The sequence below is a fragment of the Cinclus cinclus genome, chromosome 21, assembly GCF_963662255.1.
Source record: "Cinclus cinclus chromosome 21, bCinCin1.1, whole genome shotgun sequence".
In the NCBI taxonomy this organism is placed as follows: domain Eukaryota; kingdom Metazoa; phylum Chordata; class Aves; order Passeriformes; family Cinclidae; genus Cinclus; species Cinclus cinclus.
Window position 1 is genome coordinate 9,535,223 of NC_085066.1, and position 25,843 is coordinate 9,561,065.

General features: G+C 45.2%; 6 protein-coding genes across 6 annotated transcripts; all 6 read right to left on the reverse strand.

The window, feature by feature from the left end:
* Positions 1-4,220: 4,220 nt before the first annotated feature.
* Positions 4,221-5,450, reverse strand: LOC134052348 (UDP-glucuronosyltransferase 1A1-like). Its single transcript, XM_062506731.1, has one exon. The coding sequence runs from the start codon at positions 5,448-5,450 to the stop codon at positions 4,524-4,526; it is 927 nt and encodes a 308-aa protein (XP_062362715.1). The 3' UTR covers positions 4,221-4,523.
* An 814-nt stretch (positions 5,451-6,264) lies between these two features.
* Positions 6,265-7,176, reverse strand: LOC134052283 (UDP-glucuronosyltransferase 1A1-like). The gene has a single exon (XM_062506649.1). It carries the CDS (start codon positions 7,174-7,176, stop codon positions 6,265-6,267), a length of 912 nt encoding a protein of 303 aa, XP_062362633.1.
* A 1,116-nt stretch (positions 7,177-8,292) lies between these two features.
* On the reverse strand, positions 8,293-9,362 carry LOC134052285 (UDP-glucuronosyltransferase 1A1-like). The gene is made up of 2 exons (XM_062506650.1): positions 8,511-9,362; positions 8,293-8,349 (listed from the first exon to the last, which is right to left on the reverse strand). The coding sequence occupies exons 1-2, from the start codon at positions 9,360-9,362 to the stop codon at positions 8,293-8,295; spliced, it is 909 nt and encodes a 302-aa protein (XP_062362634.1).
* Positions 9,363-10,674: 1,312 nt separating this feature from the next.
* LOC134052286 (UDP-glucuronosyltransferase 1A1-like) lies at positions 10,675-11,707 on the reverse strand. The gene is made up of 2 exons (XM_062506651.1): positions 10,856-11,707; positions 10,675-10,698 (listed from the first exon to the last, which is right to left on the reverse strand). Exons 1-2 carry the CDS (start codon positions 11,705-11,707, stop codon positions 10,675-10,677), a joined length of 876 nt encoding a protein of 291 aa, XP_062362635.1.
* Positions 11,708-12,762: 1,055 nt separating this feature from the next.
* LOC134052287 (UDP-glucuronosyltransferase 1A1-like) lies at positions 12,763-13,852 on the reverse strand. The gene is made up of 2 exons (XM_062506652.1): positions 13,001-13,852; positions 12,763-12,837 (listed from the first exon to the last, which is right to left on the reverse strand). The coding sequence occupies exons 1-2, from the start codon at positions 13,850-13,852 to the stop codon at positions 12,763-12,765; spliced, it is 927 nt and encodes a 308-aa protein (XP_062362636.1).
* A 1,005-nt stretch (positions 13,853-14,857) lies between these two features.
* On the reverse strand, positions 14,858-24,140 carry LOC134052288 (UDP-glucuronosyltransferase 1-6-like). The gene is made up of 5 exons (XM_062506654.1): positions 23,287-24,140; positions 18,999-19,095; positions 16,155-16,300; positions 15,525-15,669; positions 14,858-14,902 (listed from the first exon to the last, which is right to left on the reverse strand). Exons 1-5 carry the CDS (start codon positions 24,138-24,140, stop codon positions 14,858-14,860), a joined length of 1,287 nt encoding a protein of 428 aa, XP_062362638.1.
* Positions 24,141-25,843: the final 1,703 nt, after the last annotated feature.

Genomic DNA, 25,843 nt, shown 5'->3' on the forward strand with positions numbered 1-25,843 from the left:
CCTGCCTCAAGCACAAATATCCCTACAGGAAACACTTTAAAAAAGCACATCTTGAACAAGCACCAACACTACCCTCAGGGCAAGCAATGACAAACCTTTGAGAGCGGCTGCTTTTGCTGACAGTTGATGCCTCCAATATAGACCATGTTGGGCATGATGGGACGTGGATACTCAAAAACAAAGTCGTATCTCATCAGCCAAACTGATGCTTGGCTGAACAGCTCCTGCATCGTTACATCCCTCTGCAGGAACTCGGAAGCCAAGCTCTTGTATTTCAAATAAAACAGGTCGCAAAGCAAAGGCTCTGAGAGCCCAATCAGGAAATTCTTCACACGCTCTGGGAATGTCATGTGGTCAGAAGCTAATGAGAAAATCTTGGGCACATAGGATACAGGGCTGGGAGCCTGTGTGGCTTTGTAGTCCAAGGTACAAGGAAGGCCACGCATGAAGTACACAGAGGGAAGGGAGAGATACTCAGCCAGAATTGGCCCACAGGGCAGCACAGGGTCCATCATGATGGCGTCAAATTTGCTGTCCTGGAGGTACTTCATGAGTTCTTTGTCAGATAAGAGATGCCGACAAGCAGAAGAGTACATGTTGGTCATCTCTGAGATGTTGCTGAGTAAAACTGAGAGCCTTAGGGTCTCAAAGCTCTTTTCCCCCAGCTCCTTGTAGGATTGGTCCACAAACTCCTGGCTGTAAGGCACCGAATATGTTTTGATGGTGAAGGACTGGGAGTTTTTCAAGAACAAGGCAGCATCAGGAACCACGGCCACGATTTCATGCCCCTTCTCCCAGAGCTTCTCCAGGACCATACGCATGCTCAGCCAGTGACTTCCATCCTGAGGCACTACCAAGAGCTTTCCACTGTCTGCCAGTCTCCAGAAAGCAAGGAAAAGTACAAGCCCAGCATGTACTTGGTGCCTCCACATAACTGTTGTGGGGCAGGAAAAGAAAGAGCTGCTCCTCCTTATGTTGTTCAGCAGCATATGAAGAAAAATCTCCTTGTACCTCATTTATATAGTGGTGGACTTTAATGTTTATCTCTACAAAATGATACAGGTTATTGGAGTTTTATTGCTGATAAAAGCCTTGATTAAAGTGCTATCGAGGAACCTATGATTTTCTGTGCATTTAAGTTATCTCAAATTATTCAGAATTATCAGCAGAAAAAGCAGTTGTTCATGGAGGGGTTTTGCTGTGTCAGGGTTGTTTCAAGTGACTCACTACTGTGCACTCAACTGTCCTGGGCCAGATTCAAGTCGGGAATCAAATTTATGGCCACTACAGAGCTTATATGACAAGAATTGTGTTGCACTGTTGACACGTAAGACCTAAGCCCCCAACCTTTGCTCAGGAAAGTGGCTGGAGTTCAGAGAATACTCTCCATGGCAGTCAGGAGCTGGCATGTGGAGCAGCAGAGTCACCAAAGTTTGGGTAACACATTAACCAACCACCTTTGACCTTTTTAGCAAAACAGTGATACAGCAGAAAGCACAGTTTGTGCTCAAGAGAGGCCATCAGAGTTCATAGGTGAGTGGCTTGAGGCTAAACATCTTTTTGAAAAGCAATGATGCAGCAGAATATGTGGCTCTTGCTCAAGAGGGGCCATGGGAGTTCAGGGTGAGAGGCTACGGGACAAATGGGTTTGAAAGTTCTTAATAACAGTTCCTTTCCCAAATTTCAGAAGGCTTAGCTGTGGTATGTGGAAGACTACACTCGTGGACAGAAGGTCCTGGCCAAGCAGATCTCACATGCCATTAAGGCATATTCCACATGGAGAGGGAAAAGCTGGATGCCAAGTGTTTGCAAGTTTACAAAAGCAATATGAGACACAGGAATGGTACCTGTACAACAACCAGCTGGAGAAGACAGATTCTTTTAGACCCCCCCCCCATGAAGCACTCCTGAGCAGAGTGAACCCTCTGGTTCTCCAGGCCTGGAAAAGTTCTCTTGGAGCCGGTAAAAATGATAGGAAATCTAATCCATGAAATGGCTACCTTTGCCAAAGGGACCCGAGTGTGATAAATAGACTCCAAGGCTAATCATAAGTGTTATTCCAAGGTTAAGACTGAGTGCATCCTAAAATGTTTATTTGGAGAGAAGGCCCTCCACATGGCCTGTTAAAGAAAAGGGGCTCTTAAAAGCCAGCAAGAAGGCCTGTAATGTTTATGGAAAATACACTAAATAGGAAGGAATTTCAGACATCAGCAGGGAGGTTTAGATTGGATATTAGGAAAAAATTCTTCATGGAAGGGGCTGTCAAGCACTGGAAGGGGCTGTCCAGGGCAGTGATGGAGTCCCCATTCCTGGAAGCATTCAAAAAGCATATGGATCTGGCACTTGGGGATGCAGTTTAGTGATAGACCTGGCAATGCTGTGTTAATAGTTGGACTCTGATCTTAGAGGGATTTCCAACCTTAACAGTTTCATGATCTGATTCAGTCTGATTCTGCAGCTGGTGAAGCAGAACTGTGGCTCTAGATGGCAGTGGGGCAGCACTGAAAGACTAAAATCTACAGGAAGTGAAGGGAAGGGGATTCTCACCTGCCAGGGCAGCATTTCCACATTTCTGTGGCAAAAAGGTCTCAAATAATGAGGTGAAACAGCATTAAACAAGCCTTAAGTTGGCAGTACATACTCAGGTAGTAAACTCAGAGTTGCAGAAACACTCTTACCCTGTATAAAGGCCTCTCAAATCTCGTATTTGGTACATAATCACTCCCCACCCAGTTAAGTTCTGCTAACATTTCAGCCAAACATATGTCATCAGTGAGACACTAATACAAAACCCCATATAACAACATTAAAGAGGTAAAAAATCCCCCCCTCAACCCAAACCCTTGAGGCCAAGCTCAGGAAAGTTAAAAAAAAATCAGAAAAGTTCAGTAAAAGTTCACAGAAATTGTGACACTGGATTTTGAGCAGCACACAAACACCCTCCACGTGTTTACGAGTGCAGAGACTGAAGTCCACAAGTCCAGCCCATTGCAAAGGTGAGATAGCAGGATAAAGTCAAGCAAAAGTACAGAACTGAGCGCCAAGGTTGTAATCTGGAAACAGTACGGCAAATATCCGAGCTAAGGGAATCCATGATTATCTCTCCTGTAAGCCTATAAATCCTGTCAGGCAGCCTGTACCTCTTATTAACCCCCTAAATCCACCTTAAATTCAGAGGGTTTATCTACAAAAAAGAAAATCTGCATCTCTTGTGAGGCTGATTTGGGGTTTTTTGGGGCACGGTGTGAAAAAATACTTCCATTTATTTGTTTGAAGGTTGCTGCATTTCAGTGTTAGTCATAGGACAAATATCAGGAGAAACTATCAGTTCTCCTTGTGAAAAATTTTACAGACTTCCGCCATAATTCTTTTCATAGGTTTACTGTGCACTTCATTTCATCTCTGCTTTTCTAACCAGAGTGCCAAGTTTGAATCCTCTTAAAAATCCTCTGTTTTTACTGTGTGAGACTGGACGTTTTCTGAAATATCAGCCTTATCTCAGCATTTTGTAAAGCAAATATCTGAAAAACCCAACAGGAACAGCTATTATTAAAAATAGAATCTATGAGGATACTCTGAAAACCAGAAAATCTATTTGAAAACACACTAAAAAAAAAAAAGACTGACATGAATCCAAAATTCATTTTAGAAGAATGAAGTAATTTATACTTTATTTTTTGGATGCTGGATGAAAAATTAACTAAGGAGCATCAGTGGCCTGGGATATATGAGCTGGTAAAATGAGCCTATAAAAGCCTCATGAAAGTCAGCAAAGGCAAATGCAAAGTTCTGGAATGGGATGATCCCATGCCACAGGACAGGTGCACTACATCTTGACTGCAGGAGATGATGAAAAGTTAAAGAAAAAAATAAGATTGTCAGTGACAGGACAAGAGGCAACAATCACAAGATGCAGCATGGAAAAATTTGAACTGGATATGGGAAGTAATTGGATATAATAAGGTGTCTTCACTATAGGAGATACTTAAAATTAACAAGACAGAGAAAGGAACAACCCAACCTAACTGGATATATTCTGATAGGAGGTTCTCAGAGAGGTCTGTAATGACCTTCCAGATGAATATATTTTATGAGTCTATGATAATTCAAAGCACAGAGTATACTTCCTAAAAAAAAGAAAAAAAAAAACCAAAAAACAAACCAAAAAACCCCCCCCCAAAAAAAAAAAAAAAACCAAAAAAAAAAACCAAACAAAAAAAAACCCAAAACAAAACAAAAAAAAAAAAAAAAAAAAAACCAAAAAAAAAAAAACAAAACCAAAACAGAATTGTGGAGGAATTCAGCCAGAGGCTGATTTGACTCCTAAAGTCAAAGTGTGTCTTGCACCACACCAACAGCCTACTCCAAAGCTGCCTTGCACCAGGGGGCACAGGACCAATGGGGAGTCTCCCAGAGCTAATTCCATAAACAACACTCTCTCCACCTTTCTACTCTGATAATCCTTCACAGACACCAGAACCAGCACCTCTCTGCAAAGCATGGGCAATTTGAAATCCACCTTTCTAACAAAAGCTGTGTTTCAGCTTCCCAGAGATTCCAAAACCTGCAAGAACAAGAGAAAACAGAGCACGACCCACCTGATTGAGTTTCTTGTAAGCACAATTTACTCCACTAATCAAAACCATGTTGGGCATCAAGGGTTTTGGGAAGTGCAAGACGAAGTCCAGCTTCAGGAGCCAAATGGAAGCCTGGCTCAGAAGATCTGGCACGGTCACCTCCCGCTTGAGGAATTCTGAAGCCAGTTCAGCATAAGGTTGGAAGACAACATCACAGAGGAAAAAATTTGGGATGTCATAGAGCAGGTTCTTCACCCGCTGGACAAAGGTCATGTGGTCTGTAAGGTCTGTAAATGCTCTGGGGACATAGGAAGTGGGGTTGGGGCACTGGGTGGACTGATATTCCAAGCGACATGGCATTTGCTGCAGGAAATACACAGAAGGCAAGGAAAGATAATCTGCCAGGATTGCCCCACAGGGTAGGAAAGGGTCTGTGAGGACAGCATCGAACTTGCTCTCCTCAAGGTACCTGATGAGCTCCTTGTTATGGAGTAAATGTGTACAGGTGGCCAGGAACAGAGCAGAGTTTTTTTTTGCCCGTTGATAAAGTCTAATAACTCTTTCCACAAAAGATCCTTCTTCAAATACATCCTTTACTAATCCTTGGACAACTTCATCCATCTCTTCCTCCGTGAATGGCACTGGGTACTTTTTCATTACAAAGGTCTTGGATGGCTTGATGTGCAAAGTCACTTCAGGTGCTACCACGACCACCTCGTGCCCCTTCTGCTGGAGCATGTCCAGCAATTCCCGCATGCTGAGCCAGTGGCTCCCATCCACTGGCACCACTAGGAGCTTCCCAGCAGCAGCCAGACCCAGCAGGGACAGGAGCAGAATCACAACTGGAGGGGAAGCACTGAGCCCTGGGGCCATTCCTGCAGGGATCAGGTGAATGTCTCCAGAGAAGGAAAGCCGCGGCAGCACTGGTGGAGCACCAGAGCACCACTCTGTGCTTCCAAGCAATCTGTGCCTAGCCAGACATTGTATCCTTGCTTTATTTGCTGTGTAGTTAATCTGTAATCACTGGTGGGATAAAAGACTGCATAACCAGCAGCAGAGTTCAGGCACCTGATAAATGTGGGGGATGCACCAGATAAGCCTCTGTTTTATAACAAAGCCTTTGGCAGCTCTTTCACCTTTGAGCACCACCTGCCAAGCCACTGTAGCACCTTGAGACCTCTGAAATTTACTGTTGCACCTCACACAGCCATCACTAAGCCAACATTTTCCTAGATCTGCCTCCAAACAGAGAGGCTGCTTCTCAGCCTGAGAGCCCCCAACTTGCCACATTCCTCCAGATGCCAGCATAGGGAATACCCAGGTGAAGAAGCAGAAAAATTCACTGGTGAAGAAAGATGTAGTGAAGCAACAAGGACAGAAGCCTGACGTGCAGTTCTCAGTATTTCCCAGACTCAACTACAACAATTTGCTAATTAGGGATTACACCTGACAGCAAGGCTTTGACAGCCCCACAGTGTCGTTCATCACTCACTAGGAGAGTACTAAGTTACACAGAATTACAGAAAATGGCTCTGAATATGTGAAATGGAAACAGCACATGCAGAACAAACTTTATAGGTGAGAGGATACAGCGCAGCTGCCTACAAATTGAAAGGGAGAGAACAATTCATGAGCATTCATCCAACCACAGGAAAGGGGAACTAGATTCCCATCCAAAACACAAGATTCAACCCTCCTGAATAAAGAAATCCATCACAGCACAAATTAAAAACAGAATATTATCCACCTGTGGTAGCTCCTTATGCGCACAGTTTACTCCTCCAATTGGAATGATGTTGGGCATCAAGGGCCTTGGATAGTCAAGCACAAAATCTAACCTGAAGAGCCAGACAGAGCCCTTCCGTAAGAGATCCAGCACAGTCACCTCCCGCTGCAGAAACTCAGAAGCCAGTTTCGAGAACGGGTCAAAGGCAAAATCACAAAGAAATAGATTTTGGGTGTCAAAGAGTAGGTTCTTCACTCGCTGGAGAAAGGTCATGCGGTCCGTAAGTTGAGAAAATGCCCTGGGCACATAGGAAGGAGGATTGGGACACTGTGTGGCTTCAAAATCTAAACCGCATGGGATTCCTCGTAAGAAATACACAGAAGGAAGTGAAAGATGCTCTGCCAGGATCACCCCACATGGTACTACAGGGTCTGTAAAGACCGCATCAAAGTTGCTCTCCTCAAGGTACCTGATGAGCTCTTTGTTTTGCAGGAGGTGATCACAGGAAACAGCAGACATATTACCAAGTTTTTTCATAACTTCATACACTTTAAGAAATCTTTCAATAAAAGATCCCTCTTCAAATGAAGTATGGAGAAACAGCTTGAAATCTTTCTCCATCTCTTCCTTGGTGTAGGGGACTGAGTACATTTTCATCACAAAGTTCTTTGATGGCTTGATGTGCAAAGAGACTTCAGGTGCCACTACAACCACCTCATGTCCCTTCTGCTGGAGCATGTCCACCACCTCCCGCATGCTGAGCCAGTGGCTCCCATCCACTGGCACCACCAGGAGTTTCCCAGCAGCAGCCAGATCCAGCAGGGACAGGAGCATAACCATAACTGAAGGGGAAGCACTGAGCCCTGGGGCCATTCCTGCAGGGATCAGGTCAGTGCCTCCAGGGAAGGAAAGCCGTGGCAGCACCAGAGCACCACTGTCCAGTCCACGACTTCAAATGATCTGTGCCACTGCCCAAATTTTGATCCTTATTTAATGTGCTGGGTAGTAAATGTGTAATCTCTGGTATCATAAAAGACAGCGTAACAGGCATGGAATTCCTGCCAAGTCCATAGAAGCACCAGATAACTCCACCTGTCTCTATCAGAGGAACAGTCCAGAGTACCTTTAGAGGGAGGCAGGGATTGCTCTGGGACTGCACTTCGGATTGCTTTCCTCTGGCTAGACTTCTGCACATGTGGGAGATGTGTCACATGTACGAGATATGTCACCTGCACATCACCATTCAGCCCAGCAGAGACTTCTCTTTCCTCCCAGGTCAGACCTGTCCCCTCTTCCACTCTCATGGGAAAATCATGTCTGGGTGACTGAGACCCCACAGCAGTTGTGGAACAGCTCTTTAAGATGGTTTACAGAACAAGAAGACAGAAGAGATGGAAGGATGATGCCAGGTTTCGGAGCAGACATTTATGAGCACTCTGTGAGGAAGACTTTCCACAGAACAATTCAGGGCCTAATTCTGGCCTTGTTTTTGTCACTGACAATGCCCCCACAGTGTCCAGCAGTGGTGGTGTTGTGTGAATGCTCGTGTGGCCAATCCCAGTGTGCATGGGGATGTCTGTAAGGTGTCTTTGCCTCCTCCACACTTGGGGATGGGTGGAATTGCCACATACTGGGCTGCAGGATCCCACCCTGCAGCACACCAATCCTATAGGAACAAGACTGAAAAGAAAGCCAGAGCACCAAAAGAACTCACGCAACCCTCCAGGCTCTCCCCTGGAGAAGCAGAGGAGGCTCTGCAGGAGGAACACTGCACAGGTCTCTTGCCAGCAGCCCAGGGAGCCCAAAGCTTGGCATCATGCACAAGGCTGCACCCAAACCCTCAGTGCCAGTCAAGCCGTGCTGTCTGTGTCAAATCAGACTTGCTCCTGGCAGGAGCTGGGCATTAAAGCAACTCAAGAATTTTCTTATTATCCACAAGGTCTAACTACTCCTTTGCTGGTGCCATCCATTTCCCACTACAAACACTCACTAGAAGATCCTAGCATTGGCTGGCAACTGAGCACCATTTAAAAGCGAGAAGGAAAGCTGCCTACGCAGAAAATGCAGTCAGGAAAAAATTGAGAGTGAAACAGCTCCTTTCATGAGGATTCACCTCACCCTACAGAAATGGGATTCCTATCACTGCACAGAACTCCACCTTCCTGAACACAGAAGTCAATCAAGGAATGAATTAAAACCAGACCCACCTTAGGCAGCTCCTTGTGAGCACAGTTTACTCCTCCAATTGGAATAATGTTGGGCATCAAGGGCCTTGGATAGTCAAGCACAAAATCTAACCTGAAGAGCCAGACAGAGCCCTTCCGTAAGAGATCCAGCACAGTCACCTCCCGCTGCAGAAACTCAGAAGCCAGTTTTGAGTAGGGTTGAAAGGCAAAATCACAGAGAAATAGATTTGGGATGTCAAAGAGTAGGTTCTTCACTCGCTGGAGAAACGTCATGCGGTCTGTATTGTCTGTATTTATTCTTGGGGCATAGGAAGGAGGATTGGGACACTGTGTGGCTTCAAAATCTAAACCGCACGGGATTCCTCGTAAGAAATACACAGAAGGAAGTGAAAGATGCTCTGCCAGGATTGCTCCACATGGTAGGAAAGGGTCTGTAAAGACCGCATCGAACTTGCTCTCCTCAAGGTACTTGATGAGCTCTTTGTTTTGCAGGAGGTGTTCACAGCTGGACACCTCCAAGTCAGTGATTCTTTTCATACTTCTGTACACTTTAAAAAATCTTTCAAAAAAAGATCCCTCTTCAAATGAAACATGAAAGAACGCCTTGAAATCTTTCTCCATCTCTTCCTTGGTGTAGGGGACTGAGTACATTTTCATCACAAAGTTCTTTGATGGCTTGATGTGCAAAGAGACTTCAGGTGCCACTACAACCACCTCATGTCCCTTCTGCTGGAGCATGTCCACCACCTCCCGCATGCTGAGCCAGTGGCTCCCATCCACTGGCACCACCAGGAGTTTCCCAGCAGCAGCCAGATCCAGCAGGGACAGGAGCAGGACCACAACTGGAGGGGAAGCACTGAGCCCTGGGGCCATTCCTGCAGGGATCAGGTCAGTGCCTCCAGGGAAGGAAAGCCGTGGCAGCACCAGAGCACCACTGTCCAGTCCACGACTTCAAATGATCTATGCCACTGCCCAAATTTTGATCCTTATTTAATGTGCTGGGTAGTAAATGTGTAATCCCTGATGTGATAAAAGGCTGCACAGCAAGCATGGGATAACTGCCACGTGTATAGAATCATCACGTAACTCCACCTGTCTCTATCAGATGAACAGTAAAAGGTGCCCTAAAAGCAAGAGGTTGCTCGGGAACTGCACTTTGGATCCTTTAGCTCTGGCTGTGACATATTATAAGTTGAGTCACATGCAGAACACACAAGTCCCCATTCAGCCCTGCAGAGATTTTTCTTCCCTCCAGGCAAGGACTGTCCCCTGTCCCTCTTTTGTAAAACTCATCTCTAGGAGACCCAGACCCCATGGAAGCTGTTGATCAGCTCTTTAAAGACAGTTTCTAGACTGAGAAGACAGAGAAGATGGAAGGATGATCCCAGGTTTCTGCAGGAAATATGACCCACATCAAGCAGCATCTCCAATCCCCCAGACCTACCTCAGGACATGCAATGTTTGATTTTTGTGAGCTAGGAGGTTTGAGCAGACATTTATGAGCACTCTGTGAGGAAGACTTTCCACAGAACAATTCAGGGCCTAATTCTGGCCTTGTTTTTGTCACTGACAATGCCCCCACAGTGTCCAGCAGTGGTGGTGTTGTGTGAATGCTCGTGTGGCCAATCCCAGTGTGCATGGGGATGTCTGTAAGGTGTCTTTGCCTCCTCCACACTTGGGGATGGGTGGAATTGCCACATACTGGGCTGCAGGATCCCACCTCACACCACAGAAATCCCAAGGAATATGAACAAGGAGAAAGCCAGAGCAACGAAAAAACTCACCCAATTTCTCAGGCTCACCACTGCAGCAGCAGAGGAGGCTCTCCAGGAGGAACTGTGCCCAGGTATCTTGTCAGCAACCCAGGGAACCCAAGCACAGGGCACATTGGAGCATTTAATATCATGTACAAGGCTGCACCCAAACCCTCAGTGCCAGTCAAGCTGTGCTGGATGTGTCAAATCAGACCTGCTCCAGGCATCAGAGCAAGATTTGGATCAAGCAAAGTGTTTTTAAGGTCTTCTTGGAGATCCCATTGGAACCGATCATTATACAAATTCAAACCTTTTTCTTTCTATCCACAAATTCTCACAATCTCTTTGGCTGGCAGAATCAATGTTGTATCACAGATCCTTAGAACAGGGTCACTAGAAGATCCTGGTGTTTCCTTATAACAGAGAACCCCTTAAAAGCTAGAAGGAACATCTGCCTACACAGGAAAGGCAAAGTTGAAAAATATGAGAGAAAAATAGTTCCTTCCATGAGGATTCACCTCATCCTACAGAAATGGGATTCCTATCACTGCACAGAACTCCACCTTCCTGAACACAGAAGTCAATCGAGGCATGGACTAAAACCAGACCCACCTTAGGCAGCTCCTTGTGAGCACAGTTTACTCCTCCAATTGGAATAATGTTGGGCATCAAGGGCCTTGGATAGTCAAGCACAAAATCTAACCTGAAGAGCCAGACAGAGCCCTTCCGTAAGAGATCCAGCACAGTCACCTCCCGCTGCAGAAACTCAGAAGCCAGTTTTGAGTAGGGTTTGAAAACAAAATCACAGAGAAATAGATTTGGGATGTCAAAGAGTAGGTTCTTCACTCGCTGGAGAAACATCATGCGGTCTGTATTGTCTGTAAATTCCCTGGGCACATAGGAAGGAGGACTGGGACACTGAGAGGCTTCAAAATCTAACCCACACGGGACTATTCGGAAGAAATATATGGCAGGAAGTGAAAGATGCTCTGCCAGGATTGCTCCACATGGTAGGAAAGGGTCTGTAAAAACAGCATCAAACTTGCTGTCCTCAAGGTACTTGATGAGCTCTTTGTTTTGCAGGAGGTGTTCACAGCTGGAGACCCCAAAATTAGTGATTTTTTTTGTACTTTCAAATACTTTAAAAAATCTTTCAAAAAAAGATCCTTCTTCAAATGCAACATGAAAATAGGCCTTCATACCTTTTTCGAACTCTTCCTTTGTGTAGGGGACTGAGTACATTTTCATCACAAAGTTCTTTGATGGCTTGATGTGCAAAGAGACTTCAGGTGCCACTACAACCACCTCATGTCCCTTCTGCCTCAGGCTTTCCAGCACTTCCTGCAGGCTGAGCCAGGGGCTTCCATCCACATGCATCACCAGGAGTTTCCCAGCAGCAGCCAGACCCAACAGGGACAGGAGCAGAACCACAACTGGAGGGGAAGCACTGAGCCCTGGGGCCATTCCTGCAGGGATCAGGTCAGTGCCTCCAGGGAAGGAAAGCCGTGGCAGCACCAGAGCACCACCTTCCAGTCCACGTCTTCAAATGATCTGTGCCACTGCCCAAATTTTGATCCTTATTTAATGTGCTGGGTAGTAAATGTGTAATCTCTGGTATCATAAAAGACAGCGTAACAGGCATGGAATTCCTGCCAAGTCCATAGAAGCACCAGATAACTCCACCTGTCTCTATCAGAGGAACAGTCCAGAGTACCTTTAGAGGGAGGCAGGGATTGCTCTGGGACTGCACTTCGGATTGCTTTCCTCTGGCTAGACTTCTGCACATGTGGGAGATGTGTCACATGAACGAGATATGTCACCTGCACATCACCATTCAGCCCAGCAGAGACTTCTCTTTCCTCCCAGGTCAGACCTGTCCCCTCTCCCACTCTCATGGGAAAATCATGTCTGGGTGACTGAGACCCCACAGCAGTTGTGGAACAGCTCTTTAAGATGGTTTACAGAACAAGAAGACAGAAGAGATGGAAGGATGATGCCAGGTTTCGGAGCAGACATTTATGAGCACTCTGTGAGGAAGACTTTCCACAGAACAATTCAGGGCCTAATTCTGGCCTTGTTTTTGTCACTGACAATGCCCCCACAGTGTCCAGCAGTGGTGGTGTTGTGTGAATGCTCGTGTGGCCAATCCCAGTGTGCATGGGGATGTCTGTAAGGTGTCTTTGCCTCCTCCACACTTGGGGATGGGTGGAATTGCCACATACTGGGCTGCAGGATCCCACCCTGCAGCACACCAATCCTATAGGAACAAGACTGAAAAGAAAGCCAGAGCACCAAAAGAACTCACGCAACCCTCCAGGCTCTCCCCTGGAGAAGCAGAGGAGGCTCTGCAGGAGGAACACTGCACAGGTCTCTTGCCAGCAGCCCAGGGAGCCCAAAGCTTGGCATCATGCACAAGGCTGCACCCAAACCCTCAGTGCCAGTCAAGCCGTGCTGTCTGTGTCAAATCAGACTTGCTCCTGGCAGGAGCTTGGCACCTTGCTGTTGGCATCAATGTACCATCATAGGTCTTCACCAGAAAACCCTGGTGATCCCCTTAAACTGAGCATGCTTTTAACGACAGAAGGAATGGCTGCCTACTCAGGAAGTGGAAAGTCAGGAATAAGGAGAGGAAAACAGTTCCTTTCACAAGGATTCAGCTAAGTCACCAGAATTGTAGACTTAGTGCCTATTGCGTGAAAAAATTCTCCCCTTCTGAACACAGAAATCAATCAAGGAATGAATTAAAATCAGACCCACCTGAGACAGGTCCTTGTGAGCACAGTTTACTCCTCCAATTGGAATGATGTTTGGCATCAAAGGTCTTGGATACTCTAAAACAAATTCTGACCTCAGGAGCCAAACTGAAGCCTGGTGTAAGAGATCCTGCACAGTCACGTCCTGCTGTAGGAACTCAGAAGCCAGTTTTGAGTAAGGTTGAAAGGCAAAATCACAGAGAAAAATATCTAGGATGTCATGAAGTATATTCTTTACCCGTTGTAGAAAGGTCATGCGGTCTGTAAGTTGTGTAAATCCCCTGGGGACATAGGAATGGGGCCTGGGACACTGAGTGGCATCAAAATCTAAACCACATGGGATTCCTCGTAAGAAATACACAGAAGGAAGTGAAAGATGCTTCGCTAGGATTGCCCCACAGAGTAGGACAGGATCTGTAAGGACAACATCGAACTTGTTCTCCTCAAGGTACCTGACGAGCTCTTTGTTTTGCAGGAGATATCCACAGCTGGAGACCCCAAATGTAGTTATTCTTTTAATACCTTGGTAGGCTTTAACAAATCTTTCCAGGAAAGATCCTTGTTCAAATGAAAAATGAAAAAATGCCTGGAATTCTTTCTTCAACTCTTCCTTTGTGTAGGGGACTGAGTACATTTTCATCCCAAAAGTCTTTGATGGCTTGATGCGCATAGTGACTTCAGGTACCAGCACAACCACCTCATGTCCCCTCTGCCCCAGGATGTCCACCACCTCCCGCATGCTGAGCCAGTGGCTGCCATCCGCCGGCACCACCAGGAGCTTCCCAGGAGCAGCCAGACCCACCAGGGACAGGAGCAGAACCACAACTGGTGGAGAAGCATTGAGCCCTGGGGCCATTCCTGCAGGGAACAGGTCAGTGCCTCCAGGGAAGGAGATTCCCAGCTTGGTGATTTTAAGCAATCTGGTGTCTGGTTTTTATGGATGATCTTTAGACTTATTTGCATTGGTAAGTATTTAAACACAGATATGGCACAGGTGGCAGAAAAGCTGTTAAATTTCATCCTATTTTTCAAACACAAATAAGGGCAAGACCTACCCTGGGAAACACCTCCTCTCTGTATTGGAGGAACACGGGGTTGGAGGAGCACTGCCTGGTTAGGTAGGGAGGAGGTCAGGAAGTCCAAGGTGCAGTTAGAGCTGAACTTTTCTGGGGTAAAAACAACAAGAAGGGCCACGATGGCCACAACAGGAAGGTCAAAGGAAGTGTTTCACCCCCAGTAAGCAAGACTAGGAAACTGGTTACAATGGACAAGGTGAAGACTGAGGGACTCAAGAACTTTTCTTGCCTCAGCCTTCACCAGAAACCTCTCTTCCCATACCTCTTGAGTGGATGGATGGAAAGATGGGGCTGGAGGAGCAAAATTTCACCCAATGTAAGAGAAGTTCACTTTGGTGACCACTCGAGGAGCCCAAACGTAAGGGCAGCTGATGACCCAAATACATGAGACCCCATGAGATGCATCCCAGAGTCCTGAGGGAATTGGTTGATGGAGTTGCCAAGTCACTCTCCATGATATTTGAAAAGTCCAGGCAGTTAGGTGAAGTCACAGTGACTGGGAAAAAGGAAACCTTGCACCCAACTTTAAAAAGGACAGAAAGGCATCCCCTGGGAACTACCAACCTGTCAGCCTCACCTCTGTGTCATGGAACAGACCCTCCTAGACATTCTGTGATTTAAGTAAATGAGGGATCCTTCAACAAGTGGTCTGCTCAAAAGAGCTAATTAAAAGATCATTAATTTTCCAAACAAGAATTTTCAATGTAAGACAATTCCTCCCCTCCTCCCATTCCATGTAGTTTTCTGTTTGCAAAAGATCAGAAAAAATATTAAAGCTTCACATTTCATGGGAAACGGTCTGAATCCTTCACCAGTTTTATATCATGACACTGTGAGCAAAATGGTAAATTGGCTATCAAAGTTCATTTCCCTGAAAGGCTTCTTTTAAGAAGGATGAAGTAGGGGCTGGAAGGAGGAAGGACATAGCCATGGTTTTTGCCAGCTGTACTTAAAACTGAATTAGCAACTCAGAAATACCATTCTAGATCAGTCTGGGGAAAGTTTGCCCCTGGGCCATGAAAGCGAACAATATTAATGCATAGACAGGATTTGCAGACAAGCCCTAATTATGAAAATTATTGTACAGAAGTAATTTTAACAATGGAATCATTTAGTGTTGAGGCTGATAGCCTACACCAGAATATTTTTAAGGACATTTGTCAAACTACTGTAGCTCTGGGCACATCCTTTGTAGGGAAACTTCTGGGAAGGCAGCACAAAGCTCTTGTAGATGCAGATGTTGCCAGAGCAACCAGAACATTATCTACCATTTGGTGCATTATGATGCTTCATTTCTAAATTCTGAAAGGTTGGGTTTATTAACCAAAAAGATTCCCCATTTTTAAAAATCAATTGTGACAGTAAAACCAATGTATGGACATTGTTATAGACACACAAAGCGTTTGCAAACAGCATTAAATATTCATATATTTTACCATGGCAACCACTGACCTGAGATAATGGCTTTTTCTTCCCGCAGTTCATACCTTCAATAAAAACTATGTTGGGCATCACTGGCATGGAATACTCAACCCCAAAATCTGCTCTTTCAAGCCAAATGGATCCATGGCTTAAGAGCTCCTCCACTGCTACTTGTCTGTGAAGAACATCTAAGGCCAGAAGTTTAAATGGGAAATAGGCAAAATGGCAAAGAAAGAATCTGTGAACTTGAGAACTGAGTTTTTCACATGCTGGATTAACACCATGTGGTCTGAGCTGTCCATAAATGTTCTTGGGATGTAGGAAGGCAGGTCTGGGCACTGAGCAACCCACAAATCCAAACTGCAGGGAAATAGCTGGAGAGAGAAAACAGACAGGACCGAGAGATGCAGAGCCAGGATTTGTCCACATGGTACAAGAGGATCTGTGAGAATAGGGTTGAATTTACTGCTTTGGAGATACTTCATCAGATCCTTGCTGCGCAACAGACTGCCACAGGAGGAGGTGTAGAGGCTGGAGATGAACTGGACTTTTTCAAGGAGAGCAGTAACTCTTTGATGAAAGGGTTTTCTTTCAAAATTATAATTCCCAAAGGATCTCACGCATGCTCTCAGTTCATCCCTACATAATGGCACTGGATACCTTTTGAGGGTGTAATGTGCGGACACCTCCACGCTTGAGTTCACTTCTGGTGCCACAGTGACAATTTGGTAGCCTTTCTGGCTCAGGGCCACTAGCAGCAAGCACAGGCTAAGCCAGTGACTCTCATCCATGGGCACCACAACCAGCTGAGCACAGCAGGGACAAGAAAAGCAGAATCCTCACTGAAGCTGAGTAGCTGTATTTACCCACAGGACCCATGTTCCGAGAAATCCCAATTCTGCTCATCTTCCCCAGAACAGAAACTTTTAAACACAGCCACAGCTCCCTGCCAGATTCCCACATTTCCCCTTAACGACCCGGGCTTTTCCAGCAGAACCATTCACAAGTAACCATTGAAGGCATAGATGAACCATTTAACTGATAAATGAATTTAGGTTGGGCAGAACTGGGCTTGGTAAGCGAGACTCCCTTCAGCCTCAATCTGTGCTGATTGATGCTAGATTGAAAATAAAATCAGGGTTTGCCAAAATAAAACCCCAGGAATAGTACTGGCATTTCGAAGTAACCAGGCTTTCTGAAAGCAGGTATTAAAATGCTTTCTCTTTCTTTCTTTCTTTCTTTCTTTCTTTCTTTCTTTCTTTCTTTCTTTCTTTCTTTCTTTCTTTCTTTCTTTCTTTCTTTCTTTCTTTCTTTCTTTCTTTCTTTCTTTCTTTCTTTCTTTCTTTCTTTCTTTTCTTCTTTCTTTCTTTTCTCCCTTCCTTCTTTCTTTCTTTTCTCCCTTCCTTCTTTCTTTCTTTTCTCCCTTCCTTCTTTCTTTCTTTTCTTCCTTCCTTCCTTCCTTCCTTCCTTCCTTCCTTCCTTCCTTCCTTCCTTCCTTCCTTCCTTCCTTCCTTCCTTCCTTCCTTCCTTCCTTTCTGAGAAGCATTTTACAGCTGTTCTGAAATGCTTGGCGAGTTTATGTTTAAAATTACAAAAGTGTGCCACTGTACAGCACAAGAGGCTCTGGGATTTACATATGGCTCAGCACTGGAGCCAGGAACACCACCAAGTACAAATTTAATCCACTGGAGAAGCAGAGGTATTTGCATCAGTGAAGGAAAACCATTGAGTTGATGCTGTCATGCACTCCACTCCTTGTTCTCATCCTGACCTATCTCTCGCCATCATTTTCTTGTTCGGGGAGGGATAGGAAGAAATCGGGAGTGAATAATCAGTATTTCTGAAATAAATATTGTTGCTGGACTATTTTACCCCTTAAAAAAAAAAAAAAAGAAAGAAAACAAAAAGAGAGAGGGAGCCTTGCCCTCAGAGAAGAGTTTGATTCTCAGATGAAGCTGCTCCATGGCTTTGCCTGCAGGCAGGATGTCTTGCTGCTTTCCCAGAGGATCTGCCCGGCTTTGTCCCCGAGGAGCTGTTAAGTAGTTCTGCTGGAAAGAAGAGACAGGAAAAAGCACTGCCCTGATAAAAGGGAAGCTTGGTAACAATTTGAAAGAGCCCTTTGTGAAAATTAGAGGACAGAAACTAACAACTCAGTGCTGGCACTTAGGGAAGTTCCAGGAGTGAAGCAAAGCCAGAGGATAGGTTGGTCTGGGGAAGGTGTGGAAAGCAAATTTTTTTTTTTTTTTCCGTGAAGCTTCTCTCATTCATGTTCACAAAAGCCTGTGAATTTGAGTGAAGAGTAAGAGTGATGCTAGGGTTGAAGAATCCATTCTAAGGGCTTTGGGAACATTGGCAAGAGAAAACCATTCTAGGGAAGAAAAGAGTGGAGTTTTTTGAATTTTTAAGTAACGTTCACCAAGATAAAACTTCTTCCTTTTTAGGAAGCCAAATGATGCATTGCTGAGAGAGCAGCATGACACTAACTACAGATCCATCTCTGCTGAGGAGAGTTTCTCCCCTTCCACTTAATCCCTGTCTTAGCATGAGACTTTTCCATTGACAGCACAAGCAAGCAAGAATACACATCACATGCAGCAAGAAGCTAATGTGCATCCTGAGCTAATCAAGGGCTTTTTAGACCACAGATTCCCCAGCAACCACCTATCAACATTTCCCCATCCAAACTGGATGTGTCTTAAAATAGACATCAAGATTTCAGCTGGGTTTCATGGAAGCTGTAAGACCAAAACCTTCACCACAAAATATGAAACTTTGACTCAAAAACTGCTGGTATGTAACAGAGAACATGATGCTCTTGCACATAACCCAGTGAGGTATTTTTCTGGGGAGACAGGAAGCTGATGGTCTTGAAGAAATATTCTCCTGCTTTCTATGTAAGGCGAAAACTATTGGAAAACCTGTTATAATTCACCAGCCCATTTTGGCATTAATTCCTGCCCGAGAATTTCTGTGCCTGTTTTCAGCAGGAATTAAACACAGCATAGCATGTGATGTCCTTACCAAACAAAATCACCATGTTGGGCACACCTGAAGAAAGCAGCTGGAATAATATCTTGTGCTCCTGGCCAGATGTTTATGTAGATGGGCTGTTGAGAAAGTCTTAATCTAAATTATATACTTAGGTAGGAGGCCAGAATGGTTTAGATTGAAAAGGACCTTAAAGCTCATGCCGTTTCATCCCCTGCCATTAGTAGGGAGAGCTTCCACTATCCCAGATTGCTCCAAGCCCCATCCAACCCAGCTTGGACACTTTCATTGGTTTGGGCAGCCACAGCTTCTCTGGGAAACCTGTATCAGGACCTTGCCATTGTTACAGGAAAGGTTTCTTCCCAATATCCTGTCTGATCCTTTCCTCTGACACCTCAAAGTCATTCCCCTTGTGCCATCACTTCAGGCTCTTGTAAATAATCTCCCTCCGAGAGATACGTCCCTATCAAATAACACATTTGGATCATGCACTACCTCTCCTAGACAGCCACTGACCTGAGATAATGTCTTCTTCTTCTCTCCACAGTGGATGCCTCCAATGAAAACCATGTTGGGCATGACAGGCATGGGATATTCAAAGACAAAATCAATTCTCCTCAGCCAGATGGATCCATGACTTAAAAGTTCTGTCATTGTCACTGGTTTCTGGAGGAACTCTGAGGCCAGCTCTTCAAATTGAGAATAGGCAATATTGCATATGAAGGACTCAGAAAGGGCAATCAGGAAGTTCCTCACTCTCTCAGAGAAGGTCATGTGGTCGGTGCTTTCTGAGAACATGCGAGGAACATAGGACGGTGGGTCCAGGCCCTGAGCTGCACGAACGTCTAAGGCACATGGGACCAGCCGCAGGAAGTAGACAGTGGGGATGGAGAAGTGCAGGGCAATGATCTGCCCACAAGGTGACACGGGATCCGTGAGTAGGGCATCAAAGTGACTGTCTCCAATGTACCTCATCAGCTCTTGGTTGTACAGCAAGGACTTGCAGGAAGCATGAAAGATTGTCCCACTCTGCCGGTATTCTACCAAAAGCTTCCAGAATCTCACCAGGAAAGGATCTTGGCTGAAAGATTTTGCACTAAGGGACCGCACATGTTCTTCCACGACCTCCTTCATCAATGGCACAGCGTAGGTTTTTAGTTCATAGACATCCGCGGAATCGATCAGGATTTTGTTGTCCGGTGCGATGACCACAATTTCGTGCCCTCTCTTGCTCAGTTCAACCAGCACTTTTTTCATGCTGAGCCAGTGGCTGCCCTCCATGGGGATCACCAGCAGCTTCCCAGCAGCAGCTGGGCTCAAGAGGCACAGGAAAGGAAGAAGCAGTGCCACCAGCATGGTGTGGGCTGTGCAGAAAGGAACCCTCACTCCAGAGAGGCCAGGCCTGCTTTGCCAGCTTTTGTAGCCTGCTCTGCCCTTTGGACTCTCTTCCCATTTCAGGTCCTGAGACCTTGGCGACAAGGTCACAGAGAGCAATAAATGATTAGGATCAATTCAGGGCAGGTTTGGACTCCAAAGGTGGCTTTGTGTGAGTCAAGAAAGGTGTGTCAACTTCACACATGCCACGCTAAGGTTGTTGCCTCAATGCCACCTTCTTCCCTCAGCAGGACCCCAGCTTTGTGGCACTTCTTGCCACCGGCCCACCATGCCCAAGGTCTGATGACAAAATGCAGGGAAAATCCGTGAAGAAAATGCACCCACGGAATGGATGCTCAGAAATACTGCTGACCCAAATGGGAGGACTGTGCCTATAAAGAGAGCACTGAAAGGATGCTTTTCCATTGCTGCCATTGGAGGCTGAGAGAAGTTGTCATAGACTGAGGCAATTCAGCACTTTTTAAAAGCATGTACTTCCCTAATGAAACTGCTGCAAGTAATACAGTGAACCATAACTTACAGTAAAGATTAATATGTGAAATGAGTGTTATTACAGTACCTGAGGTTTGGGTTTTGCTTTTATTTTCAACAGTAAAAACCCTGAGAGAAATTAATTTTCCTTAATGCAAAATGGCATTTTGTTGGAAGATCAGCAGCCAGCAGAAAATCTTTCCTCATCTCTCCATATAATTTTAACCAAACCCCTCGTTCAACAGGATCTTTCCACCTTCAACCAGGATTAAAGACAGTGTCAGGAAGAGAAATATCCCGGTACCTCGGTAAAAAAGAGCCATTCCGGTGGGAGTGAACCAGAGGATTCTTCTATGAAGTGACCCAAGCAGTCCTTTATGGAATGGCCCATGCAGACTAAGCAGAAAGGAAGGGAAGCAGCATCCTTAGGAAAACATTTCTACTCTCTATTAATGTTTAAGCTTTAAAGGCTGACAGCACTAAGACCTGTCAGCATTAAATCTGTGACACCAAGAGCAGGGGTGTCATGTTGTAACAATCATCATAGTTAGAACCATTGATCTGGTAAATACACGACGAGAAAATAATAAAAATACGCCCAGCAGAATGGATACAATTCCTCAGGACACGAGGCTGATGTTGAATTCCCACCCCCTGGAAGCAGCCAAACCTGCACCACTTAAGAAGATGTCACAGACGCCAGGATGTATCACGCAATCCCAAATCTGAGGAGAACAATCCTGACTGGCTTTTTAGCCTCCTGGCATTGCGCCAAAAAGTGAACCAAGGGATGTGTTCAGAGCAAACAAAGGGAGAGGAGGCCTGCAGAGGGACACAAAGAAGGAGTTTAGGTCTTTGATTGCTGTCTTGAAAGCCCCTTTCATGTATTGTGAACAAGAGAAAGTCTAGGAGAAGGTGTGACACCTTCCACTAATCCCACTGCAGGAATGTTTTGTCTTTGTGCAAGGAAAAGCAATGCCAGAGCAAAGCCTTTTGGACAGTGCTAAGGAAGAAGTCCTTGTGATGGAAACCTATCATCAGCACAAAGTTTTTCCATTCTGGTCATAACTGGTGGTGGGACTCCCAGCATCCTCAGTTGGGAGAAACAAATCCTTACAGCCTGAGGCAAAGGGATTTGTCTCATGACATCCAAAGGGTGCTGGGACTGCCCTGAGTAGCTCCACTCTGTCACAATGGACACGGAAAAACAATTCCTTAGACGTGGAAAACCAATTTCTGGAGAGAGACGATGCAGGAGAGAGGGGGGGATGGCACAGACTGAAAGCAGGAGACTGAACAGATTCACAAATAATTCTCATGAAATGCAGGAAATCTGGGCACAAAGAGGTTATTGCAAGTGCTCTGACAAGAGCTGACCAAACGAACTTGGAAATTGCTGCTTGGTGTATTTACTACTCTGGATTCAATCGGATTTTCAGTGGTAAAACCAGTTGGCTGAAAACGGCCAATACAAGTTCATTTTCCTTGACTAGAACAGCAAAAGCCTCTTGATAGGATGGCCACACTTTCTCATGGACTCCACAAACTCCCTACTTTTTGTACCAGACCATCAGAGCAACAACTGTGGGAAATGTGAGGCAATATCAGGAAAGCAAGAGAAATTTGCGATAAAGAGAGAACCGAAAAGTAAGATTGAAGTTCTTAGATTAGCACAGAATCAGGTGAGTTCAGACCTAAGCTGGGTATTCAAAGTGAAACTGGAGAAATTCCTCTGCTGTCTGTAGAAAATGTAGCAAGAAAAGAGACTGAAGAAAGGACAGAGAAGACTTTCCCAGGTGTGGAACATTTTCACTTAACAGGAGCATGAAGACAGGAGCTGGCAGGATCAAAATGAGGGCAGGGTGTCTCTACCCTTGTAGCGAAGGTACAAACTCTTTGCAGCTCTGACACCTTCAGGATAGAAAAGTAAAGACTTAAGTTGTGCAACCAGCAAGAATTGGCCGCTTAAATCTCAAACTAGCACCACTCTCGTGAGCCATAACATTATAGAATGCCTTAGATATAATTTTATCCCAATATTCTAGGTAACGGCATTATTCTTTGCCTTGTTTATCAGGTTTAGAGGGCCTTTCATGAGCCTGTCAAAGAGCATAAATGAAATCTGAAAGAAGAAAGAAAAACCCCACCCCTTCAGCTCAAAGACTTTGTGCAGAGATATTGTGTGAACACAATTCAGATGTGTGGGAGCAATTGCCTAGGAAAGGGATTTGTGTCCTGCTTTGTGCCTGGAAAGAGATGTCCAGTGCTACCATTTTAGAGATCACACGCTGTCTATCGAAATAGATTCAGATTTCTAGATTAGCTTTAACAAGCCTGCTGAACAATCCTGGTAAAAGCAGATGTCAAGAAGTAAGTCTGAAAACTTATCTGAGTTCTGCATTCCAGTGTCTTTCTCCAAATCCATGATTTTAAGATTATTTCTTATCGTTTCAACACAACATTTATATTTCAGCCCCACAAAGAGGAGTAACTTAACACAGACAGCCAGTTTGGAAATAGTTTTTCATGAAAAGACAACTAAAGTGAAGAGACTGGTGCTGATGACCCTGGAGTTCAAAACAAGAGATAACTCTTGGGTTTCTGATCAAATAAATGAAATACATGTCAGAGGCCATAAAAATAAAATCAAAACTGGATTTGGTTGGTGGTTAATACACATTCACTGAGGACAGTAATTTCCCTCTGGTAGAAGAAATCCTTTTTTTTGTTTGTTTGGTTTGTTACAAAACTGTTGTTAATTCAAAGAAGTCTCTATCAAGGTTATTTGATTTCAGCCTGTGGAAAACAACTGCCCAAACCTGGTTGAATTAAACCAATACCAGCATTTTTTAAAAAAAATAAAATCAATAGCGATAAACTTCCTGCCACAACGTAATGACTTTTCATAGGGAAATGTACAATTTGAAGACAAAGGAACATTACCTTAGGCAGTGGTTTCTCCTTAGCACAGTTGATCCCCCCAACAAAGACCATGTTGGGCATCACTGGCCTTACGTATTCGAACACAAAGTCAAACCTCAGGATCCAAATGGCAGCGGGGCTCACGAGGTCTGTGAGGGACACATCCCTCTGCAGAACTTCTGAGGAAAGCTCAAGTGCCTCTGCATAGTAGCCGTTGCAGTAGTCAAGCTCCAGGAGGGAAATCAGGGTGTTTTCCACCCTCTGGAAAAAAGTCATGCGGTCCGAGTTGAAGCTGAAGAGTCTTGGGATATAGGACAGAGGGCTGGGGCTCTGTGAGGCTGAAAAGTGCAGGTTGCAAGGGAATCCCCTCATGAAGAACACAAAGGGGAGGGAGAGATGGTGGGCGAGGATGGTCCCACACATGAAGATCGGATCTGTAAGGATGGCATCAAAGCCACTTTGGTTGAGGAACCTCAGGGTCTCCTGGCTGCGGAACAGGTCTTTGCACTGCCCAAAGAAGATGTTGAAAGCATGCACTGAAGCTTTGTACATCGCCAGGGTGTTGAGGGGGAAAGGCTTCTCTGTCAGGTGCACGTCGATGCATTCCCGGAAGGCGTTATCCAGCTCTTCCAGGGTCTGCCTCACCGGGTACGTGACCACCTTGTAGGCCTGCGTTGTCTCCATCTGCCAGCTCACCTCAGGAACCAGCACCACCACCTCGTGTCCTCTCTGGCTCAGCTTCTCCACCACCTCCTGCATGCTCAGCCAGTGGCTTCCCACCATGGGCACCACCAGGAGTTTCCCTCCATGCGAGAGGCCGGGCAGGATGAGGAGGATGGAAATCCAGGCACAGGAAAGCCTCAAAGACATCTTGCTGTGGTCAAAGTAGGGGCTGTGGAAGAGATTTCTCCTGCAGGTTGTAGCCTGAATTTGCTTTGGAAAGCAATTGATGGGTGGATTTGTTGCATTGTGCTATGTAGTGCTACTGCAGTTAATGATTCACAGTTTTGGATTGTGGGTGGTTTATTTTGCCTTTTCCCTCCTTACTTGGAAAGCCAAATTTTGTGTCCCTTCCACTGCTGAGTCACTGGAGTTCCTAATGAAACTGCTGGACGTAGTGCAGTGAAACATAACTTGGAGTAAAAATTTAAGAAATTAGTGTTATTGCAGTATGTGGGGTTTGGGTTTTTTCTTTTGTTTATTCCATAGTCAAAACCAGCTGGCACCCATTATAGTAATTAATTTTCCATAATTCAACTTGCATTTTTTTGGAAGATTAGCAGCCAGCAGAAAAATCTTTCCTCATCTCTCCATATAACCTTAACCTAAGCCCTTGTCCTATCAGGTACAAAATGAAGTTGCAAAAGACCATTTAACCATTGTAACCCAGATAACAAAGACCAACAACACCGCTCTCTCCAGAGATCATGAATCATTCACAGCCAATGAGGGCTCTTTTCATGACCCATTTTGCGCAAGTTAAGTGCTCAACCCTTTATCCCGATCCTTCTTGGTTATAAATGGCTGTGGGTTTAATCCTGGTGATAACCTCTCAAAAAGTTTTATCAGTAGGTGAATTTGGGAAAAAATTTCCTTCTCCAAAGCATACTAGAGCTTTTAGGTTTAAATCCTTCCTGGAGCTTCTTTTTCTCCATGCATATTCTGCATGTTTCTTTCCAAGCCTGGTGGGAAATCTTGGACTTTGCTGAGAACCTGTGCTCCAAAGGGAGGAGCAGCTCTATCACCTATATGCTGATCCCGTATTGGTAGTTTACAACATGGATTATCTTAATGGGAATTGTCAAACCTCTCAAAGGAAAGAGATGCAAAGGAGACGGGCCGTAACCTCAGACGAGGCTGCCAAATGAACACGGGAAGGTTGGTACACAAAATGACAAATGGAAATTTCCAGGAGATAGCCTTACACAGAAAAGATTAAAACCTAATTCAATAATTTAATTTGCAGCAGCTGTTAATTTTATTAAGCTTCTTTTTATACTTGTTATAATGGTTTTGTCTCATGTACCCCTCTGTTTTCCCCCAGTTGGTTTGTCCTTAAGTTGTACCTTCCCCTGAAATCACCCTCTATGGTATTCCCCACCTGTTTTTCCAGTTCCTTCCCTGTCTGTTATTGTAACCCTTCCCCTCGTTGCAGTGCCTTCCCTGTCAGTCCCACCAATTCCTAGTTGCTCCTGGCCCTTGTAAATCCCTGGCACTCCATTGGTCCATGTGACCTTTTCTCCTCCTTCAGCTTCCCTGATTGTTTTCAACTCTGTAAGACCCTGCCCTCCACTCCTCCCCTGAGAGTACCTTATTGGTTGATTGCTTGAACCCACTCTCCATTATGCGTCTGTATTTAATCCCAAGCGCAGCAGAGCTTGGGGCTCTTTGGGTCTGAAACCTTCAACCCTCATAAGCCCTGATGGAAGCACAGCAGCTGAGAGCCTCCCTCTCCTCCTTTGCCTGACTCTGGATGCTGGTTACACTGATGAGCCAGTGGCTCAGAAAGTTCTACCCACAGCAAAGCTACACAGAGGCAATTGCCCACACATGGCGCGGTGCTGGAGTGCCCT

Excerpts from the sequence above, each read along its gene's own strand:
- LOC134052348 (XM_062506731.1), bottom strand. The coding sequence starts at position 5,450 with ATGGCCCCAGGGCTCAGTGCTTCCCCTCCAGTTGTGATTCTGCTCCTG.
- LOC134052283 (XM_062506649.1), bottom strand. The coding sequence starts at position 7,176 with ATGGCCCCAGGGCTCAGTGCTTCCCCTTCAGTTATGGTTATGCTCCTG.
- LOC134052285 (XM_062506650.1), bottom strand. The coding sequence starts at position 9,362 with ATGGCCCCAGGGCTCAGTGCTTCCCCTCCAGTTGTGGTCCTGCTCCTG. Across the intron at positions 8,350-8,510 it reads CTCACAAGGAGCTGCCTAAG|CTTTCCTTCTCGCTTTTAAA; the intron begins GTGGGTCTGGTT and ends CTGCGTAGGCAG.
- LOC134052286 (XM_062506651.1), bottom strand. The coding sequence starts at position 11,707 with ATGGCCCCAGGGCTCAGTGCTTCCCCTCCAGTTGTGGTTCTGCTCCTG. Across the intron at positions 10,699-10,855 it reads CTCACAAGGAGCTGCCTAAG|GCAGATGTTCCTTCTAGCTT; the intron begins GTGGGTCTGGTT and ends TTTCCTGTGTAG.
- LOC134052287 (XM_062506652.1), bottom strand. The coding sequence starts at position 13,852 with ATGGCCCCAGGGCTCAATGCTTCTCCACCAGTTGTGGTTCTGCTCCTG. Across the intron at positions 12,838-13,000 it reads CTCACAAGGACCTGTCTCAG|GCAGCCATTCCTTCTGTCGT; the intron begins GTGGGTCTGATT and ends CTTCCTGAGTAG.
- LOC134052288 (XM_062506654.1), bottom strand. The coding sequence starts at position 24,140 with ATGTCTTTGAGGCTTTCCTGTGCCTGGATTTCCATCCTCCTCATCCTG. Across the intron at positions 19,096-23,286 it reads AAACCACTGCCTAAGGTAAT|AATTGATTTTGTCTTTGAAT; the intron begins GTTCCTTTGTCT and ends CTGGCTGAGGAG. Across the intron at positions 15,670-16,154 it reads GCACATTACACCCTCAAAAG|ACAAGTAGCAGTGGAGGAGC; the intron begins GTATCCAGTGCC and ends TGTTCTTCACAG.